The sequence below is a fragment of the Colobus angolensis genome, unplaced genomic scaffold (genome assembly GCF_000951035.1).
Source record: "Colobus angolensis palliatus isolate OR3802 unplaced genomic scaffold, Cang.pa_1.0 Scaffold94, whole genome shotgun sequence".
In the NCBI taxonomy this organism is placed as follows: Eukaryota; Metazoa; Chordata; class Mammalia; order Primates; family Cercopithecidae; genus Colobus; species Colobus angolensis.
The window spans coordinates 5,727,053-5,751,866 of NW_012123376.1; the positions used below are offsets into that span (position 1 = coordinate 5,727,053).

Sequence of the window (24,814 nt, forward strand, 5' to 3'; positions counted from 1 at the left end):
GGAGGATGCAGCAGCTGAGTGGGGGTCCTATTTTTCAGAATAAGGTCAGGAGATGTCTCCTGCACAGATTCGAAAAGGCGAGAGGATGAGCCATAAGCCATTGAGTAACTTGACTAAAATCACCCTGAGAACGCATTTATATATTTTGAATACAGGGCAGCATGCAATACCTCCAGGGATTATGTAGGACACTTGCATTGCTTTATCTTTCTCAAATCTTCTCCATTGCATCAAGTATCCAATCTGTTTATAAATCTGTCTTAATTAACGTCCTGGTGTCAGACCTATCTCATAGCCCTCATCAGGTGCTCCTGTCCTCAACTCCGTGTGGTCCCTGATCAACCCTGGCACTTTGCCTCGTGTGCTGGGCTTTCCTGGTCACACAGCCAGAGGGCATTTCCTGATACCCACAGTGCTTAATCCATGGTCCCTCATATCAAAGCCATCTGCAGGGCTGAGCAGCAACCGGCTCCATAAAGTGTCCTAGTTTCCCTGCTTCAGCCCCTGGCCCTCCCGCCTGTGTCCTGGGAGTATGACTGTCAGGGAATAAGAGCACCTGAGCCCTCTGCCTCAGGTTCTGCTTCCTGGAGAGCCCAGGCTCTTAGATTCCCAAATCCCAGAGGGGAAGGAGCCTTGTCTTCATTTTTCATCTCTCCCAGTGTCACAAATAGAGTTATTCTCCTGAGGGTTAACCAGAAGCTCTTCCAATTTTGGGTCCAATTTTGTGAACTGATGGCTGTAAGACATACAGTAATGACCTTTTTTTTTTCAAAAAACCTAGATGCGAGCTAGTGTGGCTGCTGGTTGTCAAGCAGGAAACAGGCTGATAACAAGGGAGGGAGCTGGGAGCTTGGAACAGGGGATGGATGAAATAAATCGGCTGAAAATGCAGAATGAAATAAAGGCACGTTCTCAATGAATCTGTGCTGAGTCCCCCAAACCCCCACCCACACCCCAGTTGCAGTCAGCGTGCCTCTCTTCCTTCGCAGCACGCGTGAGTCTCGGGGGGTCCATCTCTGGAGCCTTTCCCAGGCTTGCCTCTCCCGGTCCTTCTCTGTGGAAATGGTCTCTCCAACCCCAGACATTCATTCTCGCTCCATGTTTGGAACATGCTTACTCTGAAGTTATATATCCCGGGACATAAGTTATACTGTGGCATGTTTGGAAACTATGCAAGCATGAAATGAAACATACACAGTCACGAGAGAGAAGAGGAGGCACGAAGAACCACCCCTGACACCCAGCTTTTCCTGACGGGATCTAAATAAAATGCTAACCCTCCTCGAGAAATTCCAAGGAATGGAAAGGAAAATCGCCGGTAGCATCCACCGCCCATCAGACACAGTCACACTGACAGTCAGAAAAAAATGGAAATCCCCTTCCTAGAAAGAAAAGAACTATTTTATATCCCAAACTACAAAACTAAAACAACAACAACAACAAAACAAGTCTGCCAGTTGAGGCATTTGATTGTAGAAGGGAGGCCATTGTGATAAGCATTTGACTCATCCAAAAAAAGTTCCTATTTCCCTTGAAATCTTTGCCCTATTTCCCCTACTATTAACTTGGCTATAGTCATTCACTTTCCTCTAAGCTTTCAAAATTTCCTAGAGGCCTTGTGATTATTTTATATATCTAAACAATATATTTAAGATTTTTAACAGCCCTGTTTTTGTTTATAAATATATATATTTTTAACAAATATATCAGTTCTGTTTACATGATACTGTAGGTCTAATAAGTGTGCACATCATCATGTATGTATGTGTACATACAGTCATTTAAAAAATGCTTTCTTGTTAAAATATACTAACAATCATCTGAGCCTCCTGGGAGTGTTAATCTTTTTGCTAGTGATGGGTCTTAACTCCCTGTTGATGACTGCTGATTGATCACGATGGTGGTTGCAGAAGGTTGGGGTATCTGTGGCTATTTTTAAAATAGGACAATAATGAAATATGTTGCAACAATTGATTCTCCTTTATTTATATATATGTATATGTATATATATATGTGTGTGTGTGTGTGTGTGTGTGTGTGTGTATATGTATATATATAGCATGGGTTGCTGTTTGATGGCATTCTATCCACGGTAATCAATATTCTCTTCAACCCTACTGCTGCTCTGTCAATTAAGTTTGTGTAATATTCATTTTTTTGTTTTTTTGTTTTTTTTTTTTGATTCAGCGTCTTGCTTTGTGGCCCTAGGCTGGGGCACAGTGGTGTGATCTTGGCTCACTGCAATCTCCATTTCCCGGGTTCAAGCGATTCTCATGCTCCAGCCACCTGAGTCACTGGGATTATAGGCACATGCCACCACACCCATCTAATTTTTGTATTTTTAGTAGAGAAAGCATTTTGCCATCTTGACCAGGCTGGTCTTGAACTCCTGGCCTCAAGTGATCCACCAGCCACCTCCCAAAAAGTTTAGATTACAGGCATGAGCCACAACGCCCTGCCAGTTTGTGTAATATTCTAAATCCTTTCTTGTCATTTGAATGATCTTCACAGAATTTTCACCAGGAGTAGATACCATCTCAAGAATCACTTTCTTTGCTCATCCATTAGAAGCAACTCTTCATCCATTCAAATTTGATCATGACATTGCAGCAATTCAGTTACATCTTCAGACTCCACTTCTAATTCTAGTTCTTTGGCTAGAGGTTACTTCTAGTAAGGTTACTTCCTCCACTGATGTGTTAAACCCTTCAAAGTCATACTTGAGGGTTGGAATCTTCTCTTCTTCCAAACTAGTTGATATTTTTACTTCCTCCTATGACTTATGAGTGTACTTAATTGTATGTAGGACAGTGTAATTTTTCCGAAAGTTTTAAATTTACTTTACCAGATGCTTCAACTAAATTACTATTTACAGCATCTAGAGACTTATTTTTCAAAGAACTAAAAATAAAACTACCATTCAATTCAGCAATCCAACTACTGAGTGTCTACCCAAAGGAAACAAAATCAATATATCAAAAAAACCTGTGCTTGTATATTCATTGAACCTCTATTCACAATATCAACTATGTGGAATCAACCTAACTGTTCATCAATGGATGAGTGGATAAATAAAATGTAATATAGATACATATGGAATACTATTCAGCCATTAAAAAAATGAAATCATGTCATTCATGGTCACATCGATGGACTTAGAGGTCATTTTCTTAACTGAAACAAGCCAGGCACAGAAAGACAAATGTCATATGTCCTCACTCATAACTAGTTGCTAAAAACTGTGATTACATGGACATAGAGAGTTGAATAATAGATAACGGAGATCCAGAAGAGTGAGGAGGTGGGAAGGAGAAGGAATATGAAAAAATGGTTAATGGGTACAATGTACATTGTTTAGAAGATGGATACCCTAAAAGCCCTGCCTTGAACATTACACAATCTATACATGTAACAAAATTGCATGTGTATGCAAAAATCTGTACAAATAAAAAGGAAAAACAAAAGAAATGAAATATACTTTTTAAAAATAATATGACTTGAAAGTCAAAATTGTTTCATATTGAGCTGCACAGTGGATATGTTAGCAGGTCTAAAGACAACATTTATCTCCTTGTACATCTCTATCAGCGCTCTTGAGCAACCAGGCACAGTGTCAATGAGCAGTAAATCTCAACTGTGGGCTTAAAACCCTCAGTAAGCCATTCTGCAAACAGATGTGCTTTCGTCCAGGCTTTATTGTTTCATTTCTAAAACACTGACTGAGTAGATGTAGTGTAACTCTTAAGAGCCCTAGGATTTTCAGAATGGTGATGAGCATTGGCTTCAATTTAAACTCACTGGTGCATTAGTCCCTAAAAAGAGAGTTAGCCTGTCCTTTGAAGCTTAGAAGCCAGCCATTGACTTCTCTCTAACTATGAAAATCCTAGATGATATCTTCTTTAAATATATGGTCAACATTGAAAAATTTGTTGTTTAGTGTAGCCACTTTCATCAATGATCATAGAAGCTGCAGCTTCTATTAGGTTGGGACAAAATTAATTACTGTTTTTGACATTAAAAATAATGGCAAAAACCATAATAACTTTTGCACCAACCCACTTGCTGTTTCACTTTGTAGTTTTATGTTATGGAGAAGACTTCTTTCCTTAAACTTCATAAACTAACTTCTGCCAACTTTGTACTTTTCTTCTGCAATTTCTTCACCTCTCTCGGCCTTCACGAAATTGAAAGAGTTAGGGCCTTGCTCTGGATTAGGCTTTGGCTCAAGGAAATGTTGTGCCAGATTTCATCTTCTATCCAGATCATTCACTTTCTCCATTTCAGGAATAAGTCTGTTGTGCTTTCTTATTATTCACATATTCACTAGAGTAGCACTTTTAATTCACTTCAAGAATTTTTCCTTTGCATTCACAACTTGACTAAGTGTTTGGCACAAGAGGTTTATCTTTTGCTCTCGTTCCACTTTCTACATGTCTCCCTCACTAAACCTAATCATTTCCAGCATTTGATTTAAAGTGAGAAACATGCAACACTTCCATTCATTTGGACACTTACAGGGCATTGCAGGGTTACTAGTTGGCCTAGTTTTTTAATATTGTGTCTTGGGGAATAGGGAGACCCATGGAGAAGGGGAGTAATGAGGGGGTGGCCAGTTAGTGAAGCAGTCAGAACAGTACTTATTGAGTTTATTGTCTGATATGGGTTTATGACATCCCCACACAAGAACAATTATAACATCAAAGATCACTGGTCACACATTAATGTAACAGACATAATAACAATAAAATATTTGAAATATTGCCAGAATGACTAAAATGTGACAAAGATACATGAAGCGAGCACATGCTGTTGGAAAAATTGTGCTGATGGGATTGCTAGATAATGAGTTGCTTTAAGCCTTCATATTTTTTTTTTAAATTGCAACATCTGAAAAGCACTGTAAAGTGAAATGCAATAAAATAAGGCATACTTGTATTTGTAATTCAATTTTCCATCAGATAAACCAAATAATTTTACTTTATTTTTAAAGCCATCAAAAAGCTGTGAATATACCAATAACAACCCAAACTAAACAAAACAGAGAACAAATAACAACAGCTAAGAACTAAAGGCCAGCTCCCTTCTTAGCCTCTACTTTTTTGTTGGGGAATTACAATATCTGTTATACAATCAAATTTGACTGTAAATGGAAAAAGTAGGAGAATGTTATCGATGGCTCAAATAAAAATCAGTCAATGGAAATTGTCCAAGAGATGACCATGGTCTTTAAAGTATTAGAAAAGAAAATAAAAGTAACTATCATAAATAATTCAAAATATTTATGGGAAAAGATAGATAACAAAGAATAAAGCAATTGGGAATATAAAGACATTTGAGAAAATTCAACTGATTAGAAATTACCTAAAGTAAAGCAGAGAGCAAAACAAAAATTGAGTGTAAAATGAGTTAAGATTGAATAGTCCCTGTAGCATTCTCAGTTGTTGAACTATATATGCAATTTGAGTCCTAGAATGTGTCAGAGAGTTAATTTGGTGAAAATATGAGTAACTATTTGCAGATAATTTTCAAAAATTGATTTCAAAGATCCATCCACTGCTCCAGAAAGTACAGAAAATCATATGGTGAGTAAATATTAAGTCCCACTTATGGCTAAATAACTAAAACCCTAAGATCAAAAGAAAAAAGTTGAAAACAAAAATAAAGGGCATATTGCATCAGGAAAACAACTATAAGAATGAAAGCTAGCTTTCTATTAAAAATAAGGTGGTCTGGGTGTAGTGTCTCGTACCTGTAATCCCAATGCTTTGGTAGGCTGAGTCAGGACGATTACTCGAGGCCAGGAGCTCCAGACCAGCCTGGGCAACATAGCAAGACCCTGTCTACAAAAAATACAAAAACTAGCTAGGCATGGTAGTGAATGCTTGTGGTCCCAGCTGCTTGAGAGGCTGAGGCAGAAGAATTACTTGGGCCCAGGAGTTTGAGGTGCCAATGAGCTATGATTGTGTCTTTGGACTCCAGCCTGGGTGACAAAGCAAGACCTTATTTTTAAAACAAACAAACAAATTGACCAAAAAAAAACTCCAACAGTGATGTCTAATTTATAATGAAATTCTATATTTCAATTTCAAAAAAAACTCACCCTAGAATTCTTTAACATGTGTAAATAACTTTTAAAACGTACTACATAGGTAACTACATAAAATCATCTTCAAATAAATGAAAGCTGTATTTTTTTTTATTTTTTGACATCAGACTTATAGTAAAAGAAATAACTAAAGATATTTCTTCCAATATTGATATCAGATTAAAGTCGACTTCGCAAATGAATGGAAAGCATCAAAAATGGTGAAAAAAGCAGTAAATTTAAAAATATTTTTGCTATCACAGTGATGTTCTTCTTTTAGATTTCTGACTAGCAGAGGGAGTGTTTTATGTTGCACATTTCTTACAGTATCCATGAAGGCAGACTGTTATTGGTTAATGTGATCTCTAGACAAATTCAGCAAATATCCAAGCAGGGGCCGAATCTGCTGTGCAACTCGTTTTTGTGTAGACCATAAGCTAAAATGCATTTTTGAATTTTCAATTGATTGAGTTTTTCTTTAAAGGAAAATATGCAGCAGAGATTATGTGTACAATTCTCAACATGTAAAATATTTCCTATTTGGCCCTTTATGGAAAACAAATTTCTGGTTCCTGCCATAGAGCAACCACTTTAAACACACATGTATGTGCATACACACATGTGAAAAACATGTAGTCAACATAATGAATGATATGAAATAATTACTGTATAAAGACTCATCCAAAGAACAAATAGAACAAATTTAAAACAAATATAAATTTGTACAACTAAAACCAAATGTAATTTTGTGAACAATATACATTAGACATTTTAGAACCCATGCTGGGTGTGCTGCTTTGTGCATGTTGTCCCAGCTCAAGAGGCTGAGGCAAGCAGACTGCTTTGAGCCCTGGGGTTCAAGGCTGCTATGAGCTATGATCATGCCACAGAACAACATCCTAGACAACAGAATGAGATACTGTCTCTAAAAAAAAGTTGAAATTATAGACAAATAAATTGATGTTAGGATTTAAATAAAGTGAAAAAAAACTTTGGAAAATTTAAGATGCAAAAGTGAATATATGAAGAAATAAAGCATTTGAATAAGTTTTGTGACTTAGTAAATAATGGAAATGATATTAGGAAAGTCTTCTTCAAAATAGCCAAATGTAGACGGTTTTTCAGGTAATTTCTGAAAGATCTTAAAGGAAAAAGTAATTGCTTTACTCTAAAAGTTGTTACACAACATTAAAAGGTTGTAACTACCAGCTCATATTATGAGACCACTATAACCTCGATTCAAAATCTGGAAAATACAAGAAAATAAAATTAGAGATTTATTTATCTTATAATTATACTTGAAAATATAATAATATTTTTTCATTGTAAAAGTATCATTCAAACATTATACATTTTAATACCCAAATATTATAAAAATTGTTTGCAAAACTAGAAATTAAAGAGGATTTTCTGACTTAGTGAAACTTATATTCCAAATATATTCAGCAGGAATCATACTGAAGAGAGAAATTTTAGATGCATTCCTGTTAATATAGAAAAAAACACAAAATGCCTCTGTCACAGAGGAATTGTTTAACACAGCACCGGAGGTGGTAGATGAGGTCGTAAGGAAAGAGAAAGAAGAGGAGTTATACAGAATGAACAGGAATAAGTCAAAGGAATATCACTTGCAGATGATGTAGTTATCTCCCTAAATGTAAAAAGAAATAGCAGAATCAAAAGAACTAGCAAAAATAATTCACCAGATGTACCAGATAAAGGATGAATCTATGAATTTTTCAATAAATTATAACAGAAAAATCAACAAAAATAGAATAAAAAGTAGATAGTATACACAAAGCCAACAAAATTGTAACGATATAAGTATCAACCAAGAATCTATATAGCAATTTTCAGGAAAACTTTAAAATTGAAAAGGAAACAAAGTATCCTGAATATAGGGATAGATATTTTATAATTTTAGATGGAATGAATTCATATGAAAATTATACCAAATCTCCTCAAATAAAATGAAAAAGGTAATGAATTTTTAAATCAAAATGCTTTAGGAATTATTTTTAAAACTTAAAATATTACTTAAGACTTGAAAGCCTAAAATTCTACTTACTAAATAATAAAATGTTACTAATAGTTAAATTTAAAATATTAAAGAGAGGTATTTGCCTTATGGGTTATAAAGACCGATATATATTTTTAAAATACTATTTTATTGGCACAAGAACAGGCAAATAAACAAAACATAATAGAAATCTCACCAGCAGATCAATATACATTATGCGTTCAAATTCACGATAGTTCAATGGGGAAAGTTAGCATGGTGGAAGGTGGGTCATTACATAAAGAAAACTATAATGTATTATTTAAAAAGCCTGAAGCCCTAAATGTGAAAGACAAAACATCTTTAAAGTGATAGAAGAAAATGTATGAGAATGCTCTTTTACGAAAAGTTAGGGGAAGATTTATTCAATCAGTTTTGTAAAGTACAACTCATGAGGCAATAAATAAAATGCATTAACTGATTGATCAATAGATTGATTCTGTGCTCTGCGTTGCTTTCTGGTTGACACAGTGATTTTCTGCCTTACATTCATGACCTAAATTAGAACCTGTGACTCTTTCAGGCTTGTTCTGAGTTCAGTCTCCGACTATTTTGCGGCCATGTTTACAAGCGATGTTTGTGAAGCCAAGCAAGAGGAGATCAAAATGGAAGGCATAGACCCCAATGCTCTCTGGGACCTTGTCCAATTTGCATATACAGGTATGGCAAAGTAATTATAACATCATACTGATGTCTTTTAAATTTTAGCTCATTTCCTTTAAGTACGGGATTTAAAGCTTTTTAAAAAATTCTGTATCTTTTCAGTTGAATACTATTTAGTAGATCAAAAATCAGACTAACTTTTTATTATCAGTAAAATTACAAATGTATATATGTATACATATACATTTCATTCTTCCATAAAGGATTTAAACTGGCTTACATAAATAAGTAAACAGTAGAACCTGGGAGAGAAACAGGGTGGATACAAATTATTGAATAAAAATTTGTTTATGACCATGTTTGCTTAAGAAAGAAAGGAGATTCTAATTGTCTTTTCTTTTGGAAATGATGGGTTCAAATAACTTTCTCCCTGCAATGTGTTACTTTAATGTAAAAACTTTCACAGAATAGTTAATGTGGACTTGACAAATCATTTGAAATGGACAATAGATACTTAGAGTTGTGCAAATGATATTTTTGAAGTTTTTTTTTTTCTGATCTATTATGTTGACATCTTCTGTTGATCTTTGTATTGCGTTATTGGTGCATTCAAATAATTTTGTCATTGTAGCAAATATTTGTTGAATGTTACACAGTATGCAAGTATTAATTGTGTATGCAGAGAATAACTAAAAAATCTATGTATTTGCCCTCGTGAAGCTCACAGACCAAATGAACAGAAGATGTAGATGAGGACATAAATGTGATATAATGCCAAATGTTAAGAGAGTTAGAAGGCATAAAACACACAGAGCATTATCGGGGCTTATACTTTTTAATAACTATTTACATTTAGCCAGAAGAGGAGGACATAAAATCTTGTGAAAGAAACCAAGGCAGACAGTATATATTGATGGTTTGTTTTATGTATTATTTCTTATAAATGGAATGTGGTTCATGTTACCTAAATTCTTAATACTGGTGTGAGATGAAGAAAGGCAGATTCTGGCCTAGTTATCAAAGCAGCAGGAATGTAGTTTAAGGAGTTTTATTTTTACAGCATTTCTGCTAACAGAAAAATGAGATGACATTGTGAAGATCAGTCACTGGAGCCCAAACACCTGGGAACGAGGAGGACTCTATCCTCTTTAAGGGTTTCACTTATACTGGAGAAAGATTTGCTAATACTAAGATAACACTCAGTAAATAAACTTACTGAAAAAAAAAAAAAAAAGTCCACATGCTCTGGCTGCTTAATCTTAAAGCAGCAATGTGAGGGAAATACTTAGACATTTTTTGGTCTTAGCAGTTTTAAAGTAATATTTTGCTGGAGAAAATCGTACTAGACAAAGTTAAACAGGTAAAGAAGACTTTATTCAAGGATATTGCATTAGGAGAGAGACCCAAACTCAGTCTGAAGTTTACTGAAATGAAGGAAGGGAGGATTTTTAAGTGCCAAGGTCAGAGGGAGAGCACAGGCCCATCTGTGTTTGTTAATTGGTTTTACTAAAGAAAAAGTAAACTTTCTCATCTTTGCGAAAGGATAGTTTTACAACTTGAAGCAATTTGTTCACCCAAGTTAGGCTTCTACTCTCCTCCAGAAACTGAGGCATAGGGGAGCTATTTCCCTTGATGTTTACATTTCAAAGATACGATGTTCAGGCCTTTGGGGAAAAAAAAAGTACTGGATTGTAAAACTAGCAAGAGGTTTTTAAAAAGACTTAACATCTCAAAGGATTAGAGAAAAAATTACAATTCCATGTTTTTTAAAATGAGTACTCTGAAAAAAGAGGGGTCAGCTTAAAGTCAGGAATAATTCTGTCCAAAATTTAGTGAAATTGAGGCAAATATTAAGACCATCTTGGTCAATTTCAATTTGCATACAACCTGAAACAGTCGTATGGAGGAATAGTAACCTCTGAGCCAAGAGGTAGCAAGCATAATTACATTATTGTTTCCTGGAAAGGGAAGAATCATGAAGCTAACATTTTAGGAATCCTTCCAGCAACTAAAAGACATAGATCTAAGAACCTAACACTTCCAGGCTCTATGGTCTGGCAGTCTTGCATTTCCTGTGCGTAAAACTAGGTCAAAAGACACTCAGCATCCTGCTGTACAAAGTTGGAAGGTGTTTCAAAGCTCCCTGCTGAATATAATGACCCAGATTTGGCTCTGCTTTGTAGAGGGCAGACAGGATACAAAAATGCCTCTCAGCTGCCACTGCCACTTTGGCCTGTGCTCCAATACCTTAAATTTTTAGTTGTGAGTTTACAGAAATGTGTTAGATGAGGAAAATATTTATAGGGTGTTACTGGAAAAATTGCAGGCATGGCATAAGACAAATATCTTGCTTTTTGTCATATGCAATGTAACAAATTATAACAATAGAAAAGAACGAGTGATCAGCTGCACAGAAAGGGAAGCATGGGAGGTAACTGCACTATCTACCTAACTCAACAGCTAACTAATATCTAAGACTTTTGTTTAAGGAAAGCTAAAAATAAATATATCCCAGAAAACAGAAAAAACTGAATGAGAGGGAATAGATGTAAAATTCCAGCCATTTAAGAATATATATACTTTTTAATCTTAAGGTTTGAGAAGCTTTGGTGAAACTAAAGAGGATCAACTATGTCAATGATTGATAGTTAATTATTAGCTCTAGAAGCAATGTGTTTAATAAGATAGGTCAGAGTGTTTTTAAATGATTTAAATATATAACGTTTTATGAACTCTGAAAAATGTGTAAGATTTGATGGAACCAGATGTAGGTAATTTATCTTACTAACTTAGAAATTAAGGACAAAGTACATGAATAAAGCGGGCTTAGAATGAATGTTTGAGATAAGCTTCAATGATTATAGTTTAATAGTGTTTGATTGAAAAGATAATCTTTTATAGAATTTTATGTAGTAAAAAATTGTACGTAGTAAGATATGGGAAACACTCTCTCTATTTAACTCATCCAACATGTTACCCGTAGTCCAAAAAATTAGATGAGAAGCAATTAGATCAAGTTCTTCAGAGAAATTCAGTAAGAACTAAAGCAAACATGTAGACTTTTAATATTATTATTATTATTATTATTATTACTAGGTAATTGGTAAGAATGGCCTTGGTATCATTGAGAGACAGCAATGGTGATAACAGTTCAAAAGAAGTTTTCTTAAAAGAAAAAATTATACTCATGAAAAGGTTAATACTTAGCAATACGTACAATAGAGTAAAAATCCAGTAACGTGTTTGTGTCAAAAGAATTTTAAAAAATAATAATTCTTGGAACTATTTGGGATAATAATGAGGTTGTGAAACAATGCTGACTACTTTTAAGGTATGAAGTTAATTTCTTTACTTAAAATAAAAGACACCATAAGGTCAGTTTTCCCCACATTGTAACAGCTCATAAATGGAAAGAACATTTACACTGATGTTAGAGAAATTATGATATACTTAATATGAAGTTTATGTCATTTTTCTAAATTCTTAAGTAGCAGTATAAGCAATTTCAAATTCTTTTCTTTTAAGGCTTTCTATTGGGTTTTCTTCACCGTTTTCTGCTAGAAAATCTGTTTGTGATCTTAGGCATTTGTAAAGAGCAAAGGTCCGTTTTGGCAACAGTGTGTGTTTTAAAGTAGTGCTGTTTTATAACTGGTATCTTAAATTGTAAATAAAATATTTAGTTGGAATCAGATTGTATATCAGTACTTATAAAATTGTATACCAGTTTTTCAAAATCAAATAATAATTCTGCTAACAATATTTGAGCACTTATGGCATGAAGAGAGTCACAGTGTGTATTAGAAAAAGATACCATGTAAACTGTATATATCCATGCTCCTTAGCTTGCAATGGATTTATCTGGATGTGCTACCTTCTTTGTTAATCAAGGAATATAGTGAATGCATATCACTTTCATGCCATCATAATGTCCAAAAATTGAAAATCAAACCCTGATAAGTCAGGAACCATCTGTATAAAAAACTGGTAGAATACAGCTTAAAATGTCATAAACCTTTAAACCATTTTGGCAACGCACAGGATTATATGGAGCAGGGCATAATGCAAAAGTTCTTTACTTTTGTTTTTAAAAGTAGCAAAATCTATGTATCACTATACACTTTTTGGCATTCTCAGTTTTGATGTGTCAAATTGACTTAGAAACAGCTTTGTGAGCATTTGCCTATGCCTAATGCATCTCCTGTTCTGTAGTTCCATTTTTCTATTAGGTTGAATAGAAATGAAAACTGAGATATTATTCGTTTAATCTTCAATAAGCCTTTGATTCGGCATAGTGAAGTTAAAGTTATTCAGTAGTTATTCTATGAATCATCCTCAGAAACATGAGGTCAGAGAAGAAAAGATAATTAGGCCTTACAATATCTTATGTTCAAATCATCTAGAGAGGTAGCAATGTCTAGAACTTCAGATATTCCATCCTGAACATTATACATTTTACAGAGGAATGCTTTTCTATGCTAAGCATGTGCAAAGCAGAAAATCTATTTTTTTGAGAATTACATATTTCATATTTCAAATAAGCATTTATAAAATCTTCTTGAGATAGATCACAAATGTGTTGGTCTGCTTTAAATTAATATGGGTACACAAATATATATTCAAAGTCTCTAAATTTCTTAATGCTGCCCAATCAATGAGTTAAAAATTACCTTAAAATGATCAATAGTAAGTTGTGGACTCTGTTACTGGAATAGGAACATCAGAACATGAATTGACTGGTATTGTCTCTATCAGATTTGTGTACTTTTATAGAGTATCAGTTATGATAGGAGTTCATTGAAGTGACTCATAGCTGTCTTGCTCTCAAAATAGTTTGAATAGCTTAAACCGACTCTCATATTGCTATATAGTGGTTCAGTGCATGTTTGGTTCATAGTTTCTCCTCATCTAATGCTAGCTCCCCTTAGGTAGCAATGGTGCCTGACAATTCAAGCATATTAATGCCTGACGGTCTTTGTCCTATGAATACACTGAACAACTCTCAAATTTTACTATATTTATATGTCTACTATGTGCTATGCCTTATGATGGGGTCTGAAAAATAATATGCTGAATTGTACATGTTCCTTGCCTTTAAGGGTCTTCAAATTTATCACTAAATAAAAATTTTTGTTATCTTATTTTGGTATAAACATACTTTTTGATATATATATATATATATCTCAAGTATATATTTGATATATGATATATATGTGTATATATATATATATCTCCTAGTGTTTCCTCATTTAATAATAGAATCAAATTTTGAAAACAACAGATATTGATTTTGAATCCACTTGCACACACATTCGGATTTCAATCACAGCCAAATATGGATGTTCACATTTTGAAAAGAAAAGAAAAACTATAATATATTTGAAAAGGATGCACTGAGGTTCACTATATTTTTCAGTTGCTTTTAGACTGATAGAAATTTCCTCCTAGTTTATCTCTTACATAATCTCTACTATCCTGACATACTTGAAAATATACTGTGTTCATTGATGTGTAAGAAAATAGAGTTCTAAAAAATATGGGAGATGGAATTGCAAGGTTACTAACAAAATGTCAGTTCCTCTAGAGAACTGATAAGGACAAGGTTTAAATAAAGGAAGCTGTCCATCTAGTAGTGGTATTAAGAAGAGGGGTAGGAAATTAAACTGCCAAATGGCAGACCTTTAATCATATTGAAGTGTTAACTTCCTTGTGAAAAAAGGTTGTGTGCCACTGAAGTTAATTAAAGTCTTCGTACATGCTAAGAAATGTTAAGATTGCTTCTGCTTACTGCCAAACATTAGAATGAAATAAATATACACACATAGGGGCTGAGATGTTTAATGTCCTGCTTTAATATTAAAAAGTGTATATCAACCTGGACTTTACCATTTAAAGAGCATTGTACAGAATTTTTATTGTAATTAAAAGTAAATTATTGTTTCATTTTTATTACTGGTTTAATTCAAGTGGCATGAATTATGCAAGCCCATTAGGACGTTATTAGTTTTAAACTTAAGGCTTTTAATAGATGTAAAATTCTATTCTCGATTTACGAAACTGAGCCTTCAAAGACTAGTTTTATGTATTATTATTACCCATTATTTAAAGGTATAGATGTAAGCAATTTTCAGAGGATATTTAAGCAACCTGTATATTCAATTAAAAAAGTAATAAAAATAAAATCAATAACATAATTTGTATATCACCATCAAATCCTTACCGTTCCACCATTTTAGCAGGAAACTTTGTTTCATTTGTGCATATAGGTGTTTAAAATTGTGTGTGTGTGTGTGTAAAACATTGAGTACTATCATATAAAACTAATTTGGGAAAAAATATTGTGCCAAAATAGACAATAAAAACGATTTCTATTTTGTGACTGTTATGAAGCTTTTTATTGTTGTTATTGAACAGTGTTTTGGCTTTGTGCCATGAGGCTTAATAGAGAGACTGCAAAAGAAATAGCTACGTGACTTTTAATATTTAGGAGTAAGGGTTATGTATCTATCATAGTGTAAGTCACAGTTATTTTCTGGGTTTCGAAGTAAGAAAAATCACTCGGGTCCCATAATCAACTTTACTTTCTTAAACAATCTGTTTGGATTTTATTTTTCTGTTGCTCTCAGTCTTATAATTGTTTTCATTTTCCTTTACTTTATTAAAAGCTGGGAATTGAATCATTGAATTGAATTCAATCACCACTTTTCCAAATGTTCAGGGTACCTGCTATGTATTTTCCTACTTTAATCATAAGGTTCACTGTATTTTCTTATGATTTTTCCACCTGTACTTTGAAAACACTTATACACTTTATTCCTTTGTATTTGTAAGTGTGGTCTGTAGAATTTAACACTAGATATCCAGGACCTATTTTGACCTTCCCTTGAATTGATATGCAACTACCACTCAGTGTGATGTGGGCAGCCCAAAGTTCATTCTGACTCTTGGACATTTATTCTAATTTGCATGCACCTGTTTCTTGCTTCTCATTAAGTACTTGAAATATCTCTTGGGCTTACCCATTTTACAGTTATGGATCTTGGTCAAATTACTTAACTTTCCGAAGTCTTAAGATTCCTTAAATGTAAGAAAGGGAAAATAATAGTCTTTAAGTGAGAGGATTACTTTAAGGAGTAAACTTGTAAAATTAAGCTAGTTTAGCATAAAGTTTAGCATGTAGCAAACACTCAGTTATGATGATTATGCAGAATATATGATTTTATAAGTTCAAATCCTTTGCACGATCCTTCATAAGAATAAAAATAACATCTGAGAACTGGGAGCATATATTCACTTTGCTTATCAATCATTTATTAATTTTGAGTCCAATTTACTGTATGTTTCAGCATTATGATGTGTTTTTTAATTCATACGTATGATTTGGTATACATGTATAATGGTACATTTTTTAAAAAACTAGCTTATAATTTTGCTACCTTGTGTATTTGAGATGGATTTGTATTGTGTATTATATCCATGATTTTGTCATGTTTTATCTTAATTGATCCTTACAGCAATATTCTGAGATACGTAGGTAGTCAACATCATATTGTCAGATACAGAAATGGCACCTTAGCTACATGTCAACAAAATTATTATAAGATGTAAAATAATGGGCTAATTTTTCCATGGGCATTTTGACATCTTTTCTACTAGATCTAGAGTTATTCAGCATTCTGTCTGCTTAATATGAAAGGCAGTGCTACTCATAATTACTTATGTCATTGCCACATTGAGTGAAAAGCACGATTTTCCATTGACCTGGTAACAACTGCCATCATATATATTTTTTCTTACAATTAATATTGTTGTATATCAAATTATAAGTAGCCTGAGAAAGTTATATAGATGATACCCAAATGGAGAATTGTGATTGATGCTTCTTAGCACTATTTAAAATGTCATCTTCAGACTTGCACATTCATAATTTCATAATTTTAAGTTTAATTTTATTTTATCATATTCATCTAAAGACGAATCATAAAAATATTACAATATTCAATTAGTAACATTTTCCAGAATTTTCCATGCAAATCTTAGCTATGCCTCACAATATTCAACTTTATCTTATAATTTAAGCAACTGAAGCACCAATTTCCTAAATGTTTTTAAATAATACCTTTCTTTGAAAACACTATTTTACTTCCATTTTAAGTATCTGTTAATATCTTTCATTTAAAATTTGGTAGAGCTGATATGATTTGCTGATAGTATGGGGGAAAACAAGCAAATAAAAACAAGCAAAACAACCCTGTCATTGCACCCTTCTTAAGACTTCTGCAAATTACCATTTTGCCATTTTTAATGAAGAGTTCACTTTCCCATTATACTTGGGAAAGGACGCTTAAAATGGGAACACTAAGCACTTTAATTTTAAACACTTTGTTTCCTTCAGTTGAGGGATACTAGTGCAATCCAACCAGGAAAACACATTTTAGCCGGAAGTGGACGGCATGCTGAAGACTTTCTGAAGGAATACCTTGGTCACTGATTCCTTTGGACTGTGAACTTGAGTTTTTGTCTCTGCATATTCTGGCTATTATTGCACTCTTGTCACAATACTCTACCAGAGAAAATGTCCTAGTCAAATGGCACTTACATGAGTCTGATGAATCTGTCCCACCTCGTATTTTTTTCTCTACAGAAATGTTTAGGTGTGGTGAGAGGAGCGGATAATGCAAAATAAAAGTCAATAAAGAAATTCTAAAGGCTGGTAATGGGATTCAGTCTTACAAAAAAAAATAAAAACTATTTTGCATTTGTCTAGAATATAAGTTTATTCCTGATAGATCCATGCCTGAAAAATGTAAATACTACTTGGAAATATATGTCATTAATTATTTTCATGTGTTTTCCTGGGCTATGCATTCTGCTTTCTGATTAATAAGCATTTTTGATTAACTGACAAATTTGACTAATTCAAAAATGATGTAATAGGACTTTTTGAATTATTTTTATAAATTACTATTTTACTTGCCAAATTCAGTTAAACAAAATATATTTAGAACCTTGTAATCAAACCCCCTTGCTTACATTTATTTAACTTAAGTTTTCCACATCTTAAAATGGCTTCAAAATGCACTATCCAAGTGGGGAAATAACAATTATATGACCTATGACATAACTCAATGTGCTAGGTAGTGTTTTCGGAAAGAATTTCATACTTATCGGAAATGCTGTATCTGTATGCCCCCTTGGTAGCACTCTGTAACTACTGCACTTCCAGTTCACTGGGGCTAAGAAATATTGATTTTAAATATGGATTGTGAGATGTGAAGATTTCAAGAAAGGCATGAATATTCGCAGTCAGAAAATAAAAATGGTGATGTCTAAAAATGACCTATAATGTAGCAGCAAGGTAAAGAGGTAACATATGAAGCATATTTTGGAAATCAAATAGAGCCTCATAAAAAATTACCTGTTAAACAAAAATAAAACAACCTCTGTCAACACAGAAACTTAAGAGTGGAGAGGAGGAGGGTATGGTGGACTCAGAGGGCAGGATGGTAGAACTCACAATCTGGACAGAATTTCAGATAAAATATCAAAACTGCCAACATTTTTCTTTCTACATCAAATCCACCCAAGTTACTGTATAAAATATTTAAGCATCTCAAGATGGAAGAGCTCTGCAGATAACTTCAATATAATCTGGTTCTACAGAAACATGCTCCTACTGACATACTTACCCCTTTCTATCTCCATTCTAGTTTCCTGATGAGATAGAGTACAGCAGAAGAAAACAAATTCAGCTATTTACATAAGCCACCAAGTTATGGCTTTCATCCTAGTTTTATTTCTAAATATCCATGGTGTATAAGGCTTTATAAATCAAACAGAAAATATTTGGAAAGGCATTCAAATTCAAATAAAAACACCTATGGTATAATTTTTACAATAAGTAAATGTCTTAAAACTCTGTTTGTATTCATAGAAATGACAGACCAATTAGTTTTTCTTCTCAGTCACCAAGACAAAGAGGTAAGCATAATCAGTTATATTACAAACTAAAGGCAAACATTTTCCTCACCATAAACATGGGTGTTGTTATATTACACACACACACACACACATATATGTATACCTACACCACTGTATATGCTACTTTAGACATCTTCACTATTTAGCCAAAAGTGTATATAACAATGAATTATAGAACTGTTGCTTCTGTTGGCTGATTCAAGTTCAAATTATTTTGTCCAGGAGCACAAGTCTCTAATAATTTCACACATTAAGCAACAGAATGTTTAAATCTGAAAATCAAACTCAACTGAGTTCAAAGTACAATTAATTTAAAGGGAATTGAATTGTCTCTGCCAAGTTCAAGAGCATATGTTCTACATAAAGGTATCCTAAATTAAAATAATGACCAAAAGGACATATCTGTGATAAGTCTAGTGCTTAGATAGACACATTATTTTACTTAAGTAAAGATTTAAATAACTTCTGTGACCATGAATTAATCATTTTTTTTTTTTTTTTCTGCTGTTCTTACAACTAAAATTTCCTCGAGTGTTGCATGACATGCTATTTTAGGTTAAACTCCATAGAAAGTAGTAAGAGTGGAAAAAAAAATCTATGGAGTTGATTAGGTACAGAGTCATAAAGTATAATAAATTTGAAAATAAGACATGCACTCTGTTGTTAAAGTTGAGGGAGCTTAACACCTGTGCATCGATGTGAGTCAAGGGAATGTTGCTTTTTCTCTGAAAACGATTCCTTGTTCTTTTCAAATGATGAATATATAATTAGAGTAGCTTTAAAGCAATTTAAGTAAATTTGAGCTATTAACATGTTTAATTCTTACCTATCACGCAGTGGACTTTTTTTTTTTTTTTTTTTTTTTTTTGAGACGGAGTCTCACTCTGTCGCCCAGGCTGGAGTGCAGTGACCGGATCTCAGCTCACTGCAAGCTCCGCCTCCCGGGTTCACGCCATTCTCCTGCCTCAGCCTCCCAAGTAGCTGGGACTACAGGCTCCCGCCACCTCGCCCGGCTAGTTTTTTTGTATTTTTCAGTAGAGACGGGGTTTCACTGTGTTAGCCAGGATGGTCTCGATCTCCTGACCTCGTGATCTGCCCGTCTCGGCCTCCCAAACTGCTGGGATTACAGGCTTGAGCCACTGCGCCCGGCCGCAGTGGACTTTTATAGGAGTAAGGTGGACAGATAGAAATTAAACGAATAATGGCTTGTATTGTCACAGCTACTTTTGAACTGCTCTTTGCATAACTTTTTCTGACTTTTCTAACAGGTTCTCTTGAACTCTGAGATGTATTTAGTACTCAAAAAACAAAACCATGTATTTCTTGTGACTGGAAGGCATGCATGACATAGTTTATAGATTGATTAGCTCTAAGATTATAGAATTTCATAGGTAGAACTTATATTCTGTTTTCTAAAATCAGTTTGCTGTAATTTTTAGAAGACAACTAGGATTTTCTTTCTGACCTGAGAGAGAGGCCAGAGTGCCAATAACGTTGTACAAGTTGGCAATAAGGAATAATTTGATGATAGCAAAATTCTAAATTGCGGTAAAATTTAAATTCCTTTAACTGTTAAAAATATTTGTAAATTGCCTAAACCAAATCCCTTTAACTCTCTTTCCTTTCTTGAAACATTTATTCAAAAAATTCTATGAAATGACTGATATAAATAATTGAATATACCAATAAATGATGGGGAACAGACAAATTTCCCATGTAGAAGAATTCGAAAGTATTTATGCCAGTTATTCCATCCTTATGGACATAGAGTACGACTCCCCTCTCCTTAAGTGTAGGCTGTGCATAGGGACTTTCTTCCATAGAGTATAGTATGTAAAGGTAATAAAGAATAACATTACAGTGGAGAAACCTAACATACACTACCTCCACACATGATCAAGATGACTGTCACCAGTGATAAGTCACGTTGATAATGTTTCTTTAATAGCATGTGATGAGACAGAAACTTCATTCATAACCCCGGTCTAATAATAATCAGCAAAATATCAGTTGAAGGACATTTTATGAAATATTAAATTAGTACTCCTCAAAACTGTCAAAGTCATCAAAAAAAGGAAAGTCTGAAAACTGCCACAGCAAAGAGTTGCCTAATGAGACAGAATGAGTAAATGAGATGTACTATTCTGAATGGTATCCTGGAACAGAAAAAGGACATTAGGTAAGAAAAGAAAAAAAAAAAAATCTATGGAATGTGGAGTACAAATTTTAGTTGATAGTAATGTAACAACATTTGTTCATTAATATAACACATATATGCATGTAAGATGTTAATAATGGGGGAAACAGGTATATGTTATACGGAAAAATCACTGTACTATCTTTGCAATTTTCTTTTAATCTAGAAGTATTTTCATATAAAACTATATTTTTAAAATACCTGTGAGTTACTAAAAATATCAATTTTGAAGTTTGAATTTCTAGAGTGACATTGACATTGTTTCTCTCTTTTTCAATTTAACAGAATGATGATAGATAAATTTAATTTACTTTGTGAATTTTATAGGCAGTTTTTGCACTTGTCTGGTAGAATGCACATTTCTAAAACAATACTTTTGGAAACATACATTCCCAATATAACATATTTTGTAAATGAAATAAAGATACTCTGTGCATTTGTTAATAGGGGATGATGTGTCTAATAAGAAAGAGAACCGTATCAATATATATTCTTCTGTAAACTTCACTTTTTCATTCCCATTCTGTTTTACATATTTTTATGTCAATGAAGTACAAATTCAAATATCTTATAGAAAAACACAGTTTAAGTCTACTCATACATATTTGGAAGATTTAGTGGCCTTAGCATTTACTTAAGATATAATTGTGGATAAATGTAGCACACCTTATTGGTACTCTATTCAAAAATAGAATAGTTCCCCAGTTGAATCAGAGGAGGATGACTCTTTTTATAAGCAGTTTATAGGATCAAAACCAATTATTTGTATTTCACTCCTTTCCTAATGATTGAGTTAGGCATGATTATGTGACACAATTTTTGCGAGAGCAACTTGGAGAAAAATTTCTGGGGATTCTTTGGTAAAAGTTTCTTCACTGATGTAAGAGATATATACATAAATAAATAATTCCTCTTTTGCTACATGTTTTCCTGTCTGAATCTGAAACCTGAAATTATGGCAACTATGACAGAAATTGAGGAAGTCACTTGAGGAGATGCCTGTTTCCTGATGATGTGTCGACCCTCTCAATTAATTAACTCTGGAGACAAAGCTCCTCTCAACTTGCTAAGAGAGATTATAAACATTTCATTTTTATTTGAAAACAATCTCTAGAAGTTGACTGTTATTAGAAACATCGACTTCTTAGGTATCTCAAGTTTAATATGGCTATCGTGTATTTTTAACCCAGTTTTCTATGGCACCTAATTAAAAACATGTAGGTTGTCCCTTTTAGTAAGCTTATTTGAGAACGTTATGCCTTGAAATCAACTGTGAATGAAAATGTAGAATTACTTTTCTTTCCATTAGTAGTTTTCGTGCTTTTTAAAAAGGTACCTTTTAAGTCAAATACTTGGCTACCCTTTTTCTTTTTACATCTAGGTCTGTCTGAGCAATGGACACGTTACAGATATAAAGAAATATAGCATGCATGAGGTAGCTTAATTTGTGTGCATTGAAGCTTGACACTGGCTAATATTCCATTTGTGCCTCTGGCTTTAACAAATAGATTCTTTCATTGGATACATTCCAAGTTTTAGAAAATACAATATTAAAACTATTTGAAAAAAACAGTGGTTATAATACTCAAATTAACCTCCAAAGCTAACAATAAATAAAAATATTATTCTACGGGTATCTTGTGAAAATTCCTTGTTTTCTTTTTTGGGGAAATAATTGAGAGATGCTCTGAAAAAATTCTGTCTGAATTATTATGAAGTGTATTATTATCAGGGGTTAGAATTTAGACAGAATAAATATGTTTCAAGAAAATATCGTAAAAACCCTGTAAGTATGTATATTGCTGCTGAATCTTTTTTCAAGTATTGATCTGGGAAGGTAAAAATACACACACATATAAAGAAATACAGTAATATACTTTTCGAATATAAATAGTCAATCATATGCCATTTTCCTGGACACCCAAGCCAAACTATGTGGAATCCTCTGAGATTTTATTCCTTGCTGTCCACATCCAATATTCACTTTATCAGTCAGAGTCCCAGCAGAAAACAAATGAAACACTGAAAGAGCTTAAGGGAAGAGAGCATAATAGAGATATCAATATGGGTCAGAATGTTCAGAAGGAGTGATGGAAACACACAAGAATTAGCCACAGTGATGGAGTAGGAAGGTCTTCTCATACACACACACACACACACACACACACACAGAGTTTTGTATGGCAGGCTCAAATTTTTAAGATTATATTAAGAATATGTTTTTCATATGATAGGTTGGTGCAAAAGTAATTGCAATTTTCCCATTGAAAGTAATGACAAAAACCACAATTACTTTTTGATCAACCTAATAATAGCATATGTGAATTGTCATGACTATAATCATGTTTTGCATGATATTGCAAACATTCAGAAAAAATTATTGGCCAGGCATGGTAGCTCACACCTGTAAATCCCAACAATTTGGGAGGCCAAGGCAAGAGGATGGCTTGGGACCAGAAGTTCTAGACTAACCTGGGCAACATAGCAACACCTAATTGCTACAAAAATAAAAATACATAGCTGAACCTAGTGGTGCATACCTGTAATCTCACCTACGTGGGAGGCTGAGGCAAGAGGATAACTTGAGACCAGGGGTTCAAGGAAGCAGTGAGCTATGATCATTCCACTGCCCTTCAGCCCAGATGACAGAATAAGACCTTGCCTCAAAAAGAAAAAAAAAGGAAAACAAAGAAAAATAAAATCACACAACCCTCATTGTAAATTATAATATCGTATATTTGTTTGATTTTTGTTTGCATTTAAGCACTCAGAATATGTTTCCATCTACTTGTCAACTCAAATCATTTATTAAATATATTTTGAAAATACAGTTGAGTATTCTTTTTAATACTTTATTGATGAATAATCGAGATACAATAAACTGTACATACACAAAGTGTATAATTTGATACGTTTGGCATATGCATATACTCACCACAAATTAATGAATATATCTGTAATCATCAAATGTTTTCTCATGTCCTTTTGCAATCTATCTTGTTGTCCTTCCTTATTCTGACCTAGTACATAAGCATCAGTGATCTGATTCCTTACACACCAGATTTTTTGGGACTTTCAAGAATTTTGAAGTTAATCATAGAGTTTGTATTTCTTTTCTGTCTGGTTTCTTTCACTCGGCCTAATTACCTTGCACTCAACATAATTAACCATGATATTTCATAATCAATAATTTTTTATTATTATTATGAACTATTCCACTGAATAGACATACTCCAATTTTGTTTAGACATTTACCTGTCAATTCACATTTTAGTCCTTTCCAGCTCTTGGCCATTGCAAAATAAATTTTCTGTAAACATTCATGTACAAGACTTTGTATCAGAATATTCTTCCTTTACTCTTGAGCAAACACAGGAGCAGAATGGCTGAGTCATGGAGGAGATAAAACTGCAAAATGGTTTTCTAAAGTAGTTTTATCATTTCACATTTCCACAAGCAGTTCTAGTAGAGGTGTTGTGGTCTGTCATTGTGTTTGGAATGTGCATTTTCTGAAGCACTGAAAATATTAAGCATTTTTTGTTCATACATTTTCTTTTGTGGGTTGTCTGTATTTTGTATAAATCATTTGCCCAGTTTTTTTTAATTTAGTTTGAAAATTCTTGAAATATTCTCTATATAATATTTTATCAGATATGATTTGCAAACTTTTTTCCTGGTTTATAGTTCATCTTTTTATTCCTTTAATAAAACATCCTACAGTGGCTTTTTTTTTTTCTTTTTCTTTTAAATAGAGGCAGGGTCTTATTCTGTTACTCAGGCTGGAGTGCAGTGGCATGATCTTAGCTCAGTCTTGCAGGGAATTGTATGAAGTCTAGTTTCTCAATTTGTTCTTTGAAAAATTATGTTTTTGATATTTTATCAAATAAATTTT

The 24,814-nt window shown here is 33.4% G+C and overlaps 1 protein-coding gene across 2 annotated transcripts in view; it reads left to right on the forward strand.

The window, feature by feature from the left end:
- Nucleotides 1-24,814, forward strand: part of KLHL1 (kelch-like family member 1) — a 457,257-nt gene that overhangs the window by 171,975 nt on the left and 260,468 nt on the right. For both annotated transcript variants that reach the window (XM_011932164.1, XM_011932163.1), the window contains one exon: nucleotides 8,668-8,804. In XM_011932164.1, the coding sequence (XP_011787554.1) occupies nucleotides 8,668-8,804 (137 nt within the window). The remainder of the gene's footprint in view (nucleotides 1-8,667; nucleotides 8,805-24,814) is intronic.